The sequence below is a fragment of the Alligator mississippiensis genome, chromosome 8 (genome assembly GCF_030867095.1).
Source record: "Alligator mississippiensis isolate rAllMis1 chromosome 8, rAllMis1, whole genome shotgun sequence".
Lineage (NCBI taxonomy): Eukaryota > Metazoa > Chordata > Crocodylia > Alligatoridae > Alligator > Alligator mississippiensis.
In genome coordinates, this window is record NC_081831.1 from 27,575,878 (window position 1) to 27,593,443 (window position 17,566).

General features: G+C 55.8%; 1 protein-coding gene and 2 non-coding genes across 5 annotated transcripts; 1 reads left to right on the top strand and 2 right to left on the bottom strand.

Moving 5' to 3' along the window:
• The first annotated feature begins 298 nt into the window (after positions 1-298).
• LOC102559449 (adiponectin receptor protein 1) lies at positions 299-16,041 on the top strand. 3 transcript variants are annotated; one of them, XM_019494515.2, is made up of 8 exons: positions 299-623; positions 711-814; positions 901-1,022; positions 1,133-1,285; positions 13,527-13,707; positions 14,088-14,275; positions 14,962-15,137; positions 15,259-16,041. In XM_019494515.2, the coding sequence occupies exons 1-8, from the start codon at positions 438-440 to the stop codon at positions 15,385-15,387; spliced, it is 1,239 nt and encodes a 412-aa protein (XP_019350060.1). In that variant the 5' UTR covers positions 299-437; the 3' UTR covers positions 15,388-16,041. The 3 variants fall into 3 exon arrangements, with proteins under 3 accessions (XP_019350060.1, XP_019350061.1, XP_019350059.1); XM_019494516.2 differs by lacking the exon at positions 14,962-15,137 and having other exon boundaries at positions 341-623; XM_019494514.2 differs by having other exon boundaries at positions 428-623; positions 14,962-16,041.
• TRNAE-UUC (transfer RNA glutamic acid (anticodon UUC)) lies at positions 9,763-9,834 on the bottom strand. Its single transcript has one exon. It is a non-coding gene; the product is annotated as a tRNA-Glu (tRNA).
• Positions 10,299-10,370, bottom strand: TRNAE-UUC (transfer RNA glutamic acid (anticodon UUC)). The gene has a single exon. It is a non-coding gene; the product is annotated as a tRNA-Glu (tRNA).
• Positions 16,042-17,566: the final 1,525 nt, after the last annotated feature.

Below are 17,566 nucleotides of genomic sequence, written 5' to 3' on the forward strand. Positions count from 1 at the left end.
AGCAGAAGGCTACCTAGCGGCGCCAACAGCCAAGCAGGGCCATGGTGTGCCCTGAACAAAGATGGCGGATAGGAAATGTGAATGATGGAGAGGATTCAGGGCAGTGTGCCCTAAACAAAGATGGCAGAAAGGGAACAGACTGACGAACCCCTCACAAGAATGGTGGCCTTTGCCCTCGGCTAAGATGGTCGCCAACGGGGACCCAATTGGGCTCGTTTCGCTCCTCCTGGCCCGCCCCACCCCCAAGAAGGAGGCAGTGGATTCGAACCCGCCAAGAGCAACTGGCCAATGAGAGCTGGCAGTGCTACTCGCTATGCGCCTTGATTGGTGGGGCCCCGCTACAGCTGGTTTCTGGCTGGCTACAGCTGGGGAACCCCCAGTCCGACCTGAAGCCGTGCCGGGATGGATTTCCGGGATTCAGTCCGGGTGCGGGGACGATGTCGGAGGCGGCGGTGGAGGAGGGGCGATGCTCGGCGGGGCTGAGGCCTGGGCCTGGGCCGGGGCCTGGGCCTGGGCCTATCCTGGGTCTGCGGTGGGAGCTGGATGCGCTCGTGCTGGAGCTTCTGGACACTCTGGAGGCGCTTCGGGAGCGGCGGGAGGCGCTGAGCGGCCGCGTGGAGCAGGTAGGACCGAGACCACCCCTCCCCCCCCTTTCCGGTGCCTCTCACTCTCGACCTGCCCTTCCTCTAACCCCTATCTGTCCCCGTCAGGGCTGGTTCTCGCTGTCCAAGGCGCGGTTCTCCATGGGCTGCAAGTCGGTGTCGGCCCTGCAGTACGGAGCCCAGATGGAGCCGCACGTTCGCGTGTGTGTCAGGTGGGTCGGGAGCGAGGGGCACTGATGCCCGGGTTTTCTGCCAGGGTGCTGCTCCCTATCTCCCTCAACGCCCCCTCCCTCCCCAGCGAGGGGCCAGATGGGCACCTCAACTTCCAGATCGTTCGTGATGATTTGGGTGCCCCCAAAGTGGCTGCGGAGCCACGGCATGTGGAGGAGATTGGACCCCAGGATCAGGAGGAGGTGACAGGTAACGGGGGGGAGGGTTGTGGGTCAGGGGTGAGGAGCACCACGAGAGGATGGGGGGGTGCTGTGAGTTGGGAGTGAGGGGCACCATGATCCTGTCATATCCTTCCCCAGGGCTGCGGCACCGAGGGAGGCGACCAGCGGGGGAGGCTGAGGTCCTCCAAAGGCCGGGGCCAGTGAAGGGGCCTGGAGGCCGTGACCCCCTCACCTGGTTCGGGATCCTGGTGCCTCAGAGCTTGCGGCAGGCACAGCGCAGCTTCCAGGAGGGTGAGTGACCACCCCCAGCAGCATTCAGCCTCTCTTAGGACAGGATTAAGCCCCTCTTTCCCTCTGTGGGGTCAGGGTGCCCCCCCTGGCTTTAGCCTTCTGACTCCTGACATTTGCCTTGAGGACAGGATCAGGTGCCCTGGCAGAATCGGGGCTCCCTGGTCTCTGTACCACCTAGGGCAGGATTTGTCACCACTCAGAGTGGGTTCAGGACCCTCTCACACCTCTAGTGCAGGAAATTTTCCCCTGATCTTTACCCCAAGGGCCTTCTCTTTCCTCCCCCACCCCCAAGGGGCATGGCTGACCCCTCATCTTTGCCACCCCAACCTTTGGTCGGTCACCCTTGCCCCCGATCTCTACTACTGAAGACGGGTTTGGGACCCCTGCCTCCATCCCCACCCCCCCCGAATACCACCACTGACCCCTGACCTTAGCCTTCTAGTATTTGACTTATGCTCCTGAAGACAAGATGGAAACTGTACCCCGCCTCATGCACACCCACATGCTCACGCGCACACACGATTAGCCCAAATCCATGATCTTTCACCCTTTGACTTTTTCGCTCAATCCCCAGGGCTGGCACTAGCAGGGGAGGTAGCAGCGCTACAGAACCGGGTGAAGGCAATACGGACTCAGTATTGTGCCCTGCTGAACCAGGCCCATGTGGGCTGAGCCCTGCTTTCCCCTCTGTATTGCTGGGACAACGGCCCCTGGGGACAATAAATTAGGAGCTCTGCACAGCCAGTGTCCCAGATACCTGGGTTCCTTTGTGTGTGTGTTTTGAGGGGACCCAGATGCCTGCCTTCTCTGTATGTGTTGCCCGGGAGGCTCAGAAGCCGTGTGTGTGTGTGTGCGTGTGTGTGTGTGTGTGTGTGTGTGAGAGAGAGAGAGAGAGAGAGATCCTGAACACCTGGGTCATGTTGTTGGTGGGGGGGAGTCTTGGATGCCTCGGCTTCTTGTATGTTTGTATAGAAAGGATCCTGGGTGCCGGGTGTGTGTAGAGGGGGGGTCCCAGATGCCTAGTTCTCTGTATGGGGAGCGGCACGGAGCAGAGAGGCCTGGGTGCATGTGTTCTCTGTGCATGGGGGTCCAAGATACCTGGGTTCCCTGTGTGTGTTGGGGGAGGGGGGTAAGGCCTGGGTGCCTGGTCAATCTCATGTGGGGCACCCTGTAAATGTACTTATCTGGCAGGGGAGACACCATGATCACCCAGGTAGTTTTTCTACTGCCTGGGGAAAACCACAAATGTGGCAGGGGGCAATACCCTGACTGAGGTAATGCATAGTTAGCCTCTCACTTTCATGTCAAGTGGGAAGATCTCGGCTATTCGCCGACTTTATAGAAATGGGAGATTCCTCCCTAGCTTGCTCCTGCAACCATACCGCTGAGGGCAGGCAAAACTCAAGGGTATCCGAACCCCAGGTCTCTGGGCTTGGGCCTGCACGTAGGATGCCTGCCAAAGGATTTGGAAGTACCTGAAGCCCCAGCTGGCTGGGGTGGGATGCTTGACAGTAGCAGGGCCACATATGGTTCTTGAATGACACACGGATTTGGATTTGATTTGCCTGATTTGACTTGGGACATGGAAATTTTCCTTAAAAAAGTCTGTTGGAGGGGGAAGCCCGGCACCTAGGTGATTCTCTGTATGTACAGGGGATCCTCGTGGGACCATAAAAGCTACCTGTGCCTGCTCCCGCAAGGTGTTACATATGGGGTGTTACACAGCCCTCGACCTGGCCAGAAAACCACTTGTTTGTTAAAGCCAAGCAAAGCAGGTGCAGGTTTTGTCCCAGGAAAAAAAAACCTTGTCCCAGACAGTGAGAAGATGATGCTAGAAAGAGAGACAAAGTGATGAAAAAGATCTGCCAGGCTGGGGGTGCTTATCAATTATGCAAATAACCTCTAAATGGCCAGTAGCCATAGTGATAGTCATGGAGGGGGTGGAGAAATAACTATACGAGTCACAAAAGGCATAGAAAAAGTTGGAACTAAGGGATTGTTGGATGGCTAGACTATACCCCAGAGGCTCCTGACACGCATTACATTTACGCACTTGACCAGTGAATGGTGTGAGATAAGTAGATTGGCCACACAAGCAAAGGAATTATCATGCCATTCACTAGTCAATCACCCAATGCATTTAGGGAAGCCATAAATGAAAATAAATTGTCACACACTGAACTATTCAGTAACGCAATAACTAGATGGGCCAAACATGCAAAGAAGTTCTTGCAATCAACTGGTCAAGCATGCAATAAATGGAGACTGGCCACAAGCACAAAGTAATTACCACGTTATAAAAATCACCGTCCAGCTATGAAGAGAGCCAAGCAGGTACAAAGTTAGTGCTTGAAAATACGTCACAACTTTATGACTAGTTTCTAGCCAGCTTTCATTTGAATGTGTAGCAGGGCCCTGAATGTCTGAGTGAGACCCTGACCTGTCTGATCCACAAGATAGGGAGCAAGACTCACTTGCAAGGTAGCTAGTGCAGTTCTAGGTAGGGGAGTGTGCACTGTCTGCTGAATAAACTCATATGAGTAGAGGGGGAACTCCTGTCTCTCTAGCATCCTGTCTCTCAACAACCCGCTGGTACCCCAAACCCTTGGACTGAGGTAATAGAAGGTTTTGAAGGTTTTTGGGGGCACCATGGTGACCTGCACAACCACATAGCTGTGAATAACTGTGTGTTTTTGATTGTGTGTGTGTGTACACACAAAATTAATTAAATGTGTGTGTGTGTGTGTGTGTATATAAAATAGATGTATGTGTAGTGTGTGTCTGCATGGATATGTGCGCACATGCATATGTATAATATGTATATATAAAATGAGTGTGTATGTGTGTAAAGTGCATGTGCACATGTTGAGACATAAAATGAATATATGTGCATGTGTGCATACACAACATTAGTGTGTGTGTCTATCAGATGGATAGATAGATGCATAGATAGATATCCAAAGCCACAGTACTATAGTTAGCTTACGTAACTCCTCTGGTGATCAGAGACTGTAGTCCAACCTGGCCCCTAAGGCAGGATTAGCCCTACCCAAACCATCCCAGACAAAGCCATTGTCTGAGCTCTTTGTAAAACAACTGTCAGTCATGACACAACACCGGACTTCGCACCCAAACCTGCCATGGGAAAAGCCAGACCACCACAGGAGTCAACATCCTGCTGATGTTAAAGATGGTTAATAAATGCTTCAGACATTTCAGGCAGAGGCCATGCCCATGCTAGGAAGGCAGGAAAACCTACCTGGTCTGTATTAATCTGACCTTGGGGGCGGGGGGGAAGGGATTCCTTCCTTGCCCCAAATATGGCATCAGTCTGATCCTGACCAGAGGAGCAAGACCCTGCAGCCAGGCCCTTCCAGGGCTGAATCCCAGCAGAAGCATTGTTACAGCCCAGTCACATTCCCAGCTTGGGCTGCAGCCAACTCCCAATGTCTCTGAGAGGGGCTTAAAAACACCCTGACATGTAGCAGAAGGGGGCAGGGGCAACCAGTAAATCCCAGAAGCCTGGGAAATCCCCATAGCACAACATGGATAACACTATGCCTAGATCATCCCCAGCCAGTGGCTGTCTCCTTGAACCCCTACAGTGATGGAGACTCCATGCCTTCCCTAGGTGTCTATTCCCCTGCCTCCCTGCTCTAACAGTGAAGTTTTCCCCGAGATCTAACTGGAACCTCTGCTGCCACATCAAGGCATGGGGCCACATCCTGCTCTCTGCAGCAAGAGGAAATGTGCTTTCTTTCTAGTGATGAGGGGTAACACATCTGGATGGATATTTAATCCTTAGGGAACTTGCCCTGGGGCCCTGAAGTGGGCCTCAGTTTACCACTTTACCATCCAGCATGCCCAGCTGGCATCATTCTTGCCTCTATCCTTCCCTATAGCCATACTCATGGCATCACTCTGTCCTCATTTGCCTTCCTGTATAATCTGCCACTGCTTTGGCATTAGCCCACAGGGGACACTAGCACTTCTGCTACATATTACATACATTATACAATTGATAGACTTATTGCATGATTCATGTAGACTGGCCTCATATGAAAAGGAACTGTCCAGGCAAGAAACTGTCCAGTCATGCAATAAGTGTAGGCTGGCCATGCATGCAAAGTAATGATCATGCCATAATAATGGGCACCCAGCTACGAAGTTAGTGCTTGACAACGGATACCAACTCTATAGATGGTTTGTACCCAGCTTTAATTTGAACATCTGGCAGGGTCCTGGCTGTTGACATGTGGCCTGGGCCCATTTGTTCTGGCCCAGCTTCACCATCTCAGCCTTGCATCAGACTCAGCCTGTCTGTTTCACCCACACTGGGCTCTGGCCCTCTTGACCTCAACCCATCTAGGTTGTTACAGGTAGGATGTCAGCGGGGGTGGGGCTTTCATTTTATCTGGAAAGGGGCAAGAGACAACAAAACAAGTTCCTCTGAACTACCACTGGTTTACTGGGATGTTATTATCATTTAGGCAACATGAGCAAGACCAACTGTGTCCAGTAGAGAATACACAGACATGTTCACTGCAAGGTGGCAGGTCTCAGCCCCTTGGACTCCAGCTTCCTGGTTTCATAGTTTCATAGTACTTAGGGTGGGAAGGGACCTAAACGCATCATCAGATCCAACCCCCTGCCCCAGGCAGGAACGAGTACTGGGGTTATAACACCCCAGCCAAATATCTGTCCAGCCTCCTCTTGAAGACCCCCAAGGTAGGAGAGGGCACCACCTCCCTTGGGAGTCCATTCCACAGCCTGGCAGCCCTAACCATAAAATAATGTCTCCTAATGTCCAGTCTGAACCTTCTCTCTAACAATTTGTGGCCATTATTCCTAGTAATCCCCATTGGTGCCCGGGAGAACAGAGTCTCCCCCAATTCCCGCTGGTCCCTGCTAGTGAGTTTGTAAATAGCCACCAGATCCTGTCTCAGCCTTCTCTTGAGGAGGCTAAATAGATTCAGGCCCTTCAGCCTCTCTTCGTAGGGCCTGACCTGCTGCCCTTGACCATGCGAGTGGCCCTCCTCTGGACCCTCTCAATGCTGTCCACATCCCTCCTGAAGTGCGGTGCCCAGAACTGGACACAGTACTCCAACTGTGGCCTGACCAACGCTGCATAAAGGGGAAGGATCACCTCCCTGGACCTGCTTGTGATGCATCTGTAGATGCACGACAAGGTGTGGTTGGCCTTACTAACCACTTCCTCACATTGGTGGCTCATGTTCATCCTGGAGTCAACAGTGACTCCAAGATCCCTTTCTGCCACTGTTTTGACCAGAGCGGTGTTCCCAGCCTATAGGTGTGTTGCTGGTTCCTTCTCCCTAGATGCAGCACCCTGCACTTGTCTGTGTTGAATTCCATCCTATTCTCATCCACCCACCTCTGTAACCTGTCTAGATCTAGCTGGATTCTGTCCCTTCCCTCCAGCATGCCCACCTCGCCCCACATCTTGGTGTCATCAGTTAATCTGGACAGCGTGCTTTCCACACCCACATCCAGATTGCTGATAAAGATGTTGAACAGTACAGGCCCCAGGACCGAGCCCTGGGGGACTCCACTGCTCACATCCCTCCAGGTTGAAAACAACCCATCCACCACCACTCTCTGGGTGCGACCATTGAGCCAATATGCCACCCATCAATGCTGCAGACACCTAGTTTTTTAAAGAGAATTTGGTGGGAAACAGTGTCAAAGGCCTTCTTAAGGTCCAGGAAGACGACATCCACCTCAACGCCCTTGTCCAGGGACTTTGTGACCTGATCATAAAAGGACACCAGGTTAGTCAGGCAGCATCTGCCCTCAGTGAATCCATGTTGGTTGCCCCTGAGCATTACCTCCGCTGCTGGGCCCTTGCAGATGTGCTCCTTGATAATTTTCTCAAAGGTCTTCCCAAGGACCGAGGTGAAACTAACTGGTTTATAGTTACCCAGGTTTCCTTTCTCCCCTTCTTGTAAATGAGGACCACATTGGGCTTTTTCCAATCTTCAGGTATCTGCCCAGAGCCCCGCAACCACTTGTAAAGCCATGTTGGGGCACTGCTATGACCCCCACCAATTCCCTCAGCACCCTTGGGTTAAACCCTGCTGATTTAAACACATCCAGCACCTCCAAAAGTTCCCTAACTAGGTCATCCCTGACCCTAGGCATGGTGGTGCCTGCCCTGGGTCTGTCTGTAATCCTAGTGGGGGAAATGTCCCGGTCCCTGTTCAGAAATATGGAGGCAAAGAATTCGTTAAAGAGGTCAGCTTTTTTGTTTGCTGCAATCACCAGATTGCCAAACCTGTCCTGTAAGGGCCCCACGCTACCTGGTGCCTTCTTCTTACTCCCTATGTATTTGAAAAAGGACTTTTTGTTATCCCTAATTCTGGTCACTAGTCCTATCTCCATCACTGCCTTGGCCTTCCTAACCGCCTCCCTGCAGTCCTGAGCAACGGAGGTGTAATCCTCCTTGGTGATAGCCCCTTGCTTGCACTATTTGTACACCTCCTTTTTTTGAGGCAAGTTGCAGACTCCCACCCCTCTGCACTGGTGTGGGGGAAGATTGATACAGCACAAGTTCAAATCTCTGTATTCCCACCCATTTCTCTAAGACAACGATCCCTTGGCCAGTCAATCAGGGACACTGATGACCTGTGACCACTGCTTTTTCCTGGGGTTGCCCCTACAGCCCCGCCCCTTGGTCCAACTGGAAAAGAAATGGAGCAACTGCTTCTAACTAAAACCCCCAAAGCTCTCTGGGTCATCATCCTGTTGCCCAAGCCCCATCCTCACCCGTTGGCTCTCTTAGCTCCTGGGATATTTGGCTTAGGCTTCTCTTCCAGCCAGGTGTGCTCCTGACTGGCACAGGTATATCCTTTCGGCTTAATGCACAGTCTATTTCTTCTTTCTCTGGCCAAGCTTCAGTTGCTCCCTTGCTGCTTTCCCAGGGCTCTGACCTGACCCTAGTGTCTCATTGCTTGGCTGCTAACTGCAAAAAAGCACTTTTTGGTCCCTGGCTGCCTACTCCTCACAGCTGGCCCAGGTTCAGCTGGTCTGCCACCTGGGGACATATCTGTGGTACTTTCTCTTCAAACTAACAGGAACCCCTGGCTCCCTGATACACCTAGTGTCATTATGAATGTATGTTACCCCCTGTTGTAACAGCGTGAATAGTGATTACATTTGTTCTAAGCTTTAAGCAATCACATCAGTGTGTGTGTGTACACATGGACACATCAATACACATGACAATGATGCACATGTTAATATAGCCATGTCTATTAGCTTCTAATTACTATTTTATACAGGTATGGCATTCATATATTATAGAGCTATGTATAGATATACTGCCATTATATATGTGTGTGTATACATATACATATACCTATACCTATACATATACACATACATATATATATATATATGTCTGTGTGTGTACATGCATATACACACATATACACACACATATACACATTTGTCTATATCTACACGCATGATAAAATAAGAACATGGCTATATTGCACTACAGCAGATAACTGTATATTAGAATGTTATAATTGGGTATTATTTTAAAGACCATGAATGATATAATGATGTGAAATAACATGTTATTATATACACCATGCTTGTATCTATAGAGAGAAAGCAAGAGAGTGAGCATTCAAGCTATCTATACCTTGGTGTCTGTGTGAGAGAGAGTGGACTATAAATAGGATTAGCTATTCCAGTGCATAAATTATGCTCCTGAAACTGCTCCCCTTCTCTCTGAGAAGCAGAAACCAGGCCTCCGGATTCACAAGGCAACAACCAGCAAAGCATTGTTTGATCTTTCCCACATGGTCTAGCGGTTAGGATTTCTGGTTTTTCACCCAGGTGGCCTGGGTTTGACTCCCGGTGTGGAAACAACATCTCTTTTGGTCCTGGTGAAAGAACGAACCTCGGCTCTTTCCCCACTGACGGTGAGGGGGAGAACCTTGGGATCTAGTAGCCAAACCTCAACCCCCAGCCCCTGGTGGGAGGCAAAGCCTAGATTTCCCCCGCCCCCCCCCGCTGACAGAGAGAGCCTCCTCCCCATCCAGAGCTGGGGGGGGGGACATGGGCATCCAGGTACCCAGACCCCAGCACTCCTTCAGCACAGAGCAAAAGACCCCAGGTGTCCCCGCTTAGCTAAAATACAAGGGATTGCTACACTGGGAGTCAAACCCGGGCTGCTCAGGTGAAAAACAAGAATTCTCACCGCTAGACTATGTGAGAGTCACAAGGAAGCTCTCACCCTGGACACCTGAGTGCTTCAGGAGGGGAAGGGAGGCTGTGGGTTCAGGGAGGCTGAGAGGAGAGGGGGCTGGAACAGCTCTAAGCAAAGAAGGCATGCGACCAGGACCCAGAACCTCTGATCTGTCTGCCAGTGCCTGGGGGCAGGTCCCTGGAGTGAGAGCAAGGGATTCCAGCTCCCTTTTCTTACCCCCAGGACTAAAAGGGACTGTTTGTTCCCACACCGGGAGTCGAACCCGGGCCGCCTGGGTGAAAACCAGGAATCCTAACCGCTAGACCATGTGGGAGTGGGTGCCTACAGTCTCCGTGCTGCACATAGAAGGAGGGGACAGGGTGGAGACAGTGTTTGCAAAGTCTTTGGGCTCCGTGCTTTCCGGGTCAAAACTCCACCGCCCTCAGCCGAGGACAGCCCACTTCCTGGGTTCCCTGCGGGGAGGAGGGGATTTCTAGAGTGGGATAAGTGACCACCTGGCTCTTCATTTGGGGGGGTGGGAACGACGACACCGACACGCCTGGGTTCTCTGGGAGGAGGACGGGGTCTATAGTGGAGGCTGGGGAGGCTGGGTTCCTTGGGAAGGGGGAGCCCCAACACCTGGGTTTTCTAGTACGGGAGGGGTAGGTGTTACATTGGTGCAGCGGGGCAGGTGGATGCCTGGGTCCTCCAGGAGGGGAGTGGGGGCTGCAGCAGTTAAAAAGTTAAAGGGGTGCTGGCAACTGGGATTCGCCTAGCCCAGGGCCAAAACAGAAAGCATTCCCACACCGGGAGTCGAACCCGGGCCGCCTGGGTGAAAACCAGGAATCCTAACCGCTAGACCATGTGGGAACTACTCTAATGCTTCTTCTGGTGCTGGCCCCTCTGTTTCCTTTCCCGGCTTGGATTGATGATTCTATCACCTGCCCCTAGTGTTTTTTGCCAGGCTTTGTTTTTGTGCCCCACACCAACAATATCCTGAATGACTGAGTTCTCTCCCGCACTCCGCCCCCCGACTCCTGGGTCCCCTCCCTAGCTGTCTCCCTCCACCCCCTTGCCTTCCCAGATTCTTGGGTCCCCTCCCCTTGTCCCCAGCGCAATGTTCCTGACTCAGTTTCTGCACCACGGGGCAGGGCTGCGGCCTCGTTCTATCTCTTGCCCCTGTCGACCTCGGAGCAGATTCAGGGTGAAGAAGGCCCTTGGACCTCTTCATCCCCATCTTCTCCTTCTGGCCATTTCAGGTTGCCATGGAGATAGATGGGGAAGAATTAGGAGCCAGTGCCCAAAGTCCTCTTCGAGGCCTCACCAGCAGTGGGGCAACAGTCATCCTGCCCTGATGGGCAGGCATTGGGGCCAATTAGGGAGCGCAGCTGGGTGCAAGGGTGGGGCCTCGACGATGCTTATGGGGCTATTGCGATGCCTGGGTTCTCTCCAAGCTCTGGGAGGAGCTGGAGGTCCATGGGGCTAGAGGCACTTGGGAGGGGGGAGGGGGCTGAAGGAGGGGGGCGGTCTGGGGGGGTCCCTGGGGTATGAGGGCTGGGATGTGGGGCTGGAGTCTCTGGGGGAGATCTAGGGAGTATGGGGGCTGGGAGCGGGAGTGTGGGGAGATGGGGGTTCTGGGGGTCCCTGGGGAAGATCTCATGGGGGGGCTCTGGGGTATATGAAGGGGCTGGGAGATGGCATGGGGGTCTTTGGGGTGGGCCTGAGGTATGGAGGCTGGGATCTATGGGGGGCTGGGGTTTATGGGCCTTGGGGGGTCTGGATGAGGGTCTTTGGGATGCAGAGGGCTGGGATCAGGGGCTGGGCTGCGGTGCTTTCTGGTGCTGGGTTGAGATGCAGGGCCTGCTGGGAGATTCTGGGGTCAGAGGGGCTGGGGGGCACCAAACTGTGCCCAGCTCTGGGGTGCAGCTGGTGTCTCCATCTCTCTAGTCCCTGGGTTCCTTCTTGCTTTGGGAGGGGACTGGGGTCAGGTAGGGGGAGCAGGTGGGGCTGGGAGTCGGATGCCTGGGTTCTCTGGGAGTGGAGAGGGGGGCCTGTAGGGTTAAAGGAGACCAGATACCTGCATTCCCTCCCCACCCAGTGATGTCACAGTAGGACACTGTGATGTCAGCAGCCCTCTCTGCCCAGGCACCCTTTGCTGGCTGAGCAGGGAGTGGCGCTGGGCAGCAGGGAGGCCACACTCACGGGCAGGCAGGGATCAGGCCCACCCCCACCATGAGGCCCCCCGCCCACCAGGCCAATGTCACCAGCAATGAGGATGGGGGGCCCAGCAAGGCAAGGCCCTGGACCCCTGGGTTCTCTGGGGGGGGTCAGTGGGGGGCAGGGGGCTGAGAGCAGGGAAGCTAGGGGCACAGATACCCGGGTTCTGCAGGTGGGGATTGGAGTCTTGGGTGTTAGAGCAAGGGGCCCTGGCAGGCTGGACACCTTGGTTCTCTGGGAGGGGAATGGGGGCTGGGAGATGAGAGCAGGTGGTAGGGAGGCTGGTGCCCAGATGCCTGGGTTTGAGAGCAGAGTGGGTAGAAGTCCAGATGCCTGGGTCCCTGACCTCCCCCTTGCCTTCACAGTGGGAGGGGCGCTGGCGGGTGCTGCCCCATGCCAGACTGCCTGTGTGGCTGCAGGACAATGAGTTCCTGGTGCATGGGCACCGCCCACCCCTGCCCTCGGTAGGCGCTTGCCTGCGCAGTGTCTTCCGCCTGCACACTGAAACGGCCAACATCTGGACACACCTGCTCGGTCAGCCGGGGCGGGGGGGGGCGGGTGTTACACTGGTCTGGGGCTACTCATCTCATCCCAAAACTGCCTACATCTCAACCTTCTCCTGTGCAGTTATACTCAGCTATTCCCCAGACAGTTCCATCCCAGAGCTGGATGCATCTCTGCAGCCATTCTGCTCAGCCATTCTCACCCTGTTCTACCCCAGAGCTGGCTGCATTTTGTCCTTCTCCAGGGGGTGTTATTCCCTTCTGTTTCACCACAGAGTTGGCCATATCTCAGCCCTCCCATGGAGGTGGTATACCCAGTCCTTCCTTTGCTGCACCATCTAGAGCTGACTGCATCTCAAGCCCTCACTGGACCAGGTTATACTCAGCTGTTGCCGGCTCCTCTACCCCAGAACTAGCTACATCTTAGCTGTTCCACTCAGCCAGTCCCCAGCCACTCCACCCCAGAGCTTGGCACATCTCAGCCTTCCCCAGGGGATGTTATATGTGCCGGTACCCATGCATTCCACCTCAGAGCTGACTGAATCTCTGCAGCCATTATACTCAGCCATTCTCATCCTGTTCCACTCCAGAGCTGGCTCCATCCCAGCCTCCCGGTGAGATGTTATATTCAGCCATCCTCAGCTACTCCATCCCAGAACTGGCTACACCTCACCTTCCTCCAAGCTCTCTCTGTGTGGTATTATACTCAGCCTTTCTCTGACAGCCCCACCCCCAGAACTGTCTGCATCTCAACCATCACTGGACAGTTACACTCCACTATTGCTGGCTCCTCTACTCAGTCATTCCTCAGTCACCCCATGATAGAGTAGGATGCTTCCCAGATCCCCCATGGGGCATTATATTTGGCTGTTCCTGGCTTCCCTGCCTGAGACCTGATTGCTTCTCAGCCTCTCCCTGTGGTATTGAGCTCAGCCATTCCCCACCTACTCCACCCCAGAGCCTGCATCATCCCAGTCTTCCACAGTGGTGTTATGCATAGCCATTGTTGGTTCCTCCACCCCACAACTAGCTGCATCTCAGCCATTACACTCAGCCACGCCCAGCTGCCTCACCCCAGGGCTGAGTGAATCCCAGCCTCCTCAGAGGCATTCCCCACATGCACCATGCCAGAGCTACCAGCATCTTGGCTGTTACACTGAGCCATTCCCCAGATGTCCCACCCCAGAGCTGGCTGCATCCCAGCCTCCCGCAGCAGTATTATATTTGACTGTTTCCCCAGCTCTTCCACCCCAGAGCTGCCTGCATCTCTGCCTTTATACTCAACCATTCCCCACTGTGCCTGCAGGCTTCGTGCTGTTCGTGGTGCTGGGTCTGGGCTGGCTGGGGGGGGTCCCGGGTGCAGCCCCGCTACCTGAGCGCCTGGCCCTGACTGCCTTCTTCGTGGGTGCCCTGCTCTGTCTCGCCTTCTCTTGCCTCTTCCACATACTGCACTGCCACTCTGAGCGCCTGGCCCGGGCCTTCTCCAGGTACTAACCACACGCCAGGGTTCTTCCTGGGGAAGGGAGCCCAGACGCCTGGGTTCTCTGGGCAGGGAGTAAGGTCTCAGGGGTTAGAGCAGGGCAGGGGGGAATTGAAGTCTAGATACCTGGATTCCCTGGCAGCGGACAGGAGGGCGTCTAGGGTGTGAGAGCAGGAGGGGCTGAGCACCAGGACACCTGGGTTCTTTGGGAAGGAAATGGGGCCCTGGGAGCCCGGATGCCTGGGTTCTTTCTGGAGCCTGTTGAGTGGGGGGGAGTTGGGAGCCCAGAAATCTGAAGCTGGGTGGGAGGGTAGGATATGGCAGGTTGGGGGTGGAAGGGGTGGTCCCCCTGGACACCTGGGTTCACCCCCTCCCCTGCATTCCCAGGCTGGACTACTGGGGCATCACACTGCTGACAGTGGGCAGCCTAGTACCGTGGCTGCACTACGCCTTTGAGTGTGCCCCGTGCCCTCGTCGCCTCTATCAGGGGCTGGTCTGTGCTCTGGGCCTGGCTGCTGCCCGCACCGCCCATGGGCCCTGCTTCTCCACACCGCCATACCGCGCAGTGCGCACTGGTGAGTCAGGGCGAGGCCTGGGGGACAGGGTGGGTGTTGGGTGGGCCTGGGCTTGCGGGAATGAGGTGGGGGTTCAGGGACTGGAGGGGGGCCGAGATGGAGCTGCGGGCAGGGCCTGGTGAGGGGGTGGGGCCTGGTGAGGGGGGCAGGGCCTAGATGGGGTTGGGGTGGGGCCTGGTGGGATGAGGTTTGAGGGTCTGGGGGCGGGGCCTAAACGGCCATAGGGCGGGGTCTGCAAGAGGCAGGGCCTGGAATGGGGGGCAGGCCCTGGGGAGGGAGTGGAGCCTGATAGGAGGGGGCGGGGCCTAGGTGGGACAGACAGTGAAGCCTGAGGAGGCAGAGAGGACTTTACAGGTCAGGAATGGAGATGGGGCCTGGCTGGAACTGGAGGCAGCGCATCATAGCCCTGGGGGCAGTGGCTGGGCAGGGAGCAGAGACCCGGGGGCGGGGGCAGGGAACTGTAGGATGGGGGCGAGGCCTGGATGGGGATGGGGGCGCGGCTGGTGGGCTGGGCAGGCCTGTGGGCGTGGCAGGTGGCAGGGATTCAGGGTGGGGCGGGGCCTAAAGGGATGGAGCGGGGCAATGTACGTGGAGGGCAGGCGGGAGGGCGGAGCCGACGCAAGGGAGGGGGTGGGCGGAGCTAGTGGAACACGGGGGCGAGGCTAGCGCTGACCCCGCCCCCCCAGGTGTGTTCGCGGCGCTGGGGCTGAGCGCGCTGGCGCCGGCCCTGCACTTGGCAGCGGAGGGGGGCGCAGCGCGGCTGGGCGGGCTGGTGGCGCCGGCGCTGCTCTACGCATTGGGGGCGGCACTGTACGCGGCCCGCGTGCCCGAGCGCTTCTGCCCCGGCCGCTGCGACATTTGGGTGAGGCCCCTCCCCCCGGGCGCCTGGGTTCTTAATCCCGGGGGGCGGTGTGAACCCGGACACTTGACAGGGTTCCTGCCCCGGGGTGAGGGGAACCCTTTAACCCCGTCCCTTCCCCCAGTTCCACTCGCACCAGCTGTTCCACGTGCTCGTCGTGGCTGCCGCCGTGGCGCATCTGCAAGGCTTGTTCCACTTGCGCGGTCTCAGCGCCACGCCGGGGGGCACCTGCGCGCCGGACCCCGCCCGCTGATCACCCTCCCAGCCCCGCCTACCAGTGGTGGCGCGTAGGCCGCCACCGGGAGCCAGTAGTCCTGCGGGGGGGTGGGGCCTCTCTTAAAGGGGGCGCCCCTCCCTGTGATTACGGATTTACGGGGGTGTGATGTTGTTTAAAAGCTTTCTCGTTGAACCTCGCTGTCTAAGGTTCATTTTACACCACCCGACACCGAGTGACTGACCCTTCAAGAGGCCGGTTTCCTGACCCACCCACCAATTCTTGGGGTCCTGGTCCTTTAAGACCCGGTTTGAAATGACCCCCCCCTCCCCCCCCCAAGGACCTGAAGGAAGTGAGGGGGGTCCTGTTTTGGAAAGCTTACCTCCAACCCGGTCATTGTCTTTGGAGGACCTGGCCAGAGTGCATTTGTCTGTAGAAAGGACGTGCCCCCTTTAAGAGCCCAGTGTGAGGAGTTTAGATCCTCCTGTTAACTCCAGGATGCCTGTTTTCTTTTCCAGCTCCGAAAGAGCTCGGAGCCTGGACTCCTGGGTTCTCTGGAGGGGGTGGTGGTTGAGGGCTGAGAGCGGGGGCAGGGAGCCTAGACTCCCCCCTGCCCCCCGCCCGTTTTAATGGCTGTTGTATTTTTCCATTGCTTACTGTAATAAACGGGAAGCCAAAAGCTTCTGGTCTGTCTGCATGGCCCCATCCCTTGTCAGGCTCCACCTGTATGTGGGTGGGGTAGGAGGTCAGGGGTCAGAACTGGGGCTCTGCCACCCCTCCCCATGGAAAAAGGCTGATCCCCATCCCACCCACCCCTCACATACACCTGGCTTCCAACCCCACCAGCACTGGGAGGCAGCCAGGGCACCCCTACATAGCCTTCACTTCCCCTGCTGCCCAGATTCCTGGGCTCTGCACCTGCTGAAGGCCCACAGCTCTCTGCCCCATGGCTGAAGACTTACCCTACCCCCCCCCCCCCCCAAGATATCTTGGTTCCACACTGGAGCCAGCTGCAGGGGACTCCGTGTTGGGAGGGCAGGCCATTGAGCTACCCCTCAAGGCATCTATGGGAAGTTTTATGGTGTGCACAGAATTGTGCATCAAGATACGGTTGAAGTGTCTCTGGGGGAGGGAGTCTGGGTGTCTATGGGGGAGTCAGTCTGTCTAGTGGGGCCTGCCTGGGGGGGAGGGGGGGGGTTGGTCTATAGGGAAGGGTAGTGGTGTGTGTGGGGTCTGTCCAGTTGTGTAGCAATTTGTGTCTTGAGGGTTGGAGGCATTGCGGTTGAGCTCTGTAGGTAGGGTCTGGCTGTCTGGGGATGTGTGTGTCAGAGGGGGAGGTCTGTGGATGTGTGTGTGGGGGGGGTAGGTGGAATCTTTTTCCAGTGAAGGGAACATGGAGATGTGCTGGGGAGGTCTTGGCATCTGCAAGTGGGAAATCTGTGTGCATCTATGGGGTGGGAAGCTGCAGGGGGGCTGTCCGACACAAGGGGGGATTTGGGTGCGTGGTGTGTAGTGCAGTTGTGTGGTAAGGGGGGTGTTGATGTGTGTATGCATGGAGGGGTTGTATGAGGGGACAAGGTGATCCGCATGGATGTTGAGGGGGGGTGATCAGTTTGGGGGGGGAAATGTCCCTTGCAGCCCCCCCCACTGATTCCCTCCCAGCCCCCTATGTCCCCTCACTCCAATACTGCACCCCCCCCCAGGGGTTTGTGTCCTAGGGGGAGGTTCCAAGGTGGGAGGGCACATGGGGGGAGGAAGGGATTTGGAGACAGAGCTTAGGCTGTTCCCGACAAGCCTGGGGAGGGGCAGGGGGTGGGTCTCCGTGGCAACCATGGGGAATAAGGCTTAAAAGGATAGCTGGCTTAAGGGAAGGGTGAGGGGAATGCCTTCTGAGAAAAAAAAAAAAAAGTCTGGCAAAAGCAAAAGTCACCACTACCACCATTTAACTTAAAAGGCAGTCAGGGAACCAAGCCAGTATCCCTTTTACTCTTAAAGGCATCCTAAGAGGAGGCTTTTAAGGGAACCCCAGCCTTAAAGGAGCAGGGCAGGAATCTGCAAGGGAGCAACCACACCTTTAAGAATTAAAGGGGAGAAGAAACCTTGGCTTCCCTTAGGAGCAGGCAAGGAGCTTGCTCAAAAGTGGTTGTGGGGGTAAGTGGCTAGGGTGAGGGAGGGGTTTCAGCTGAGTAGCTTTTTTTTGTGGGGTGGGGGGCTAGAG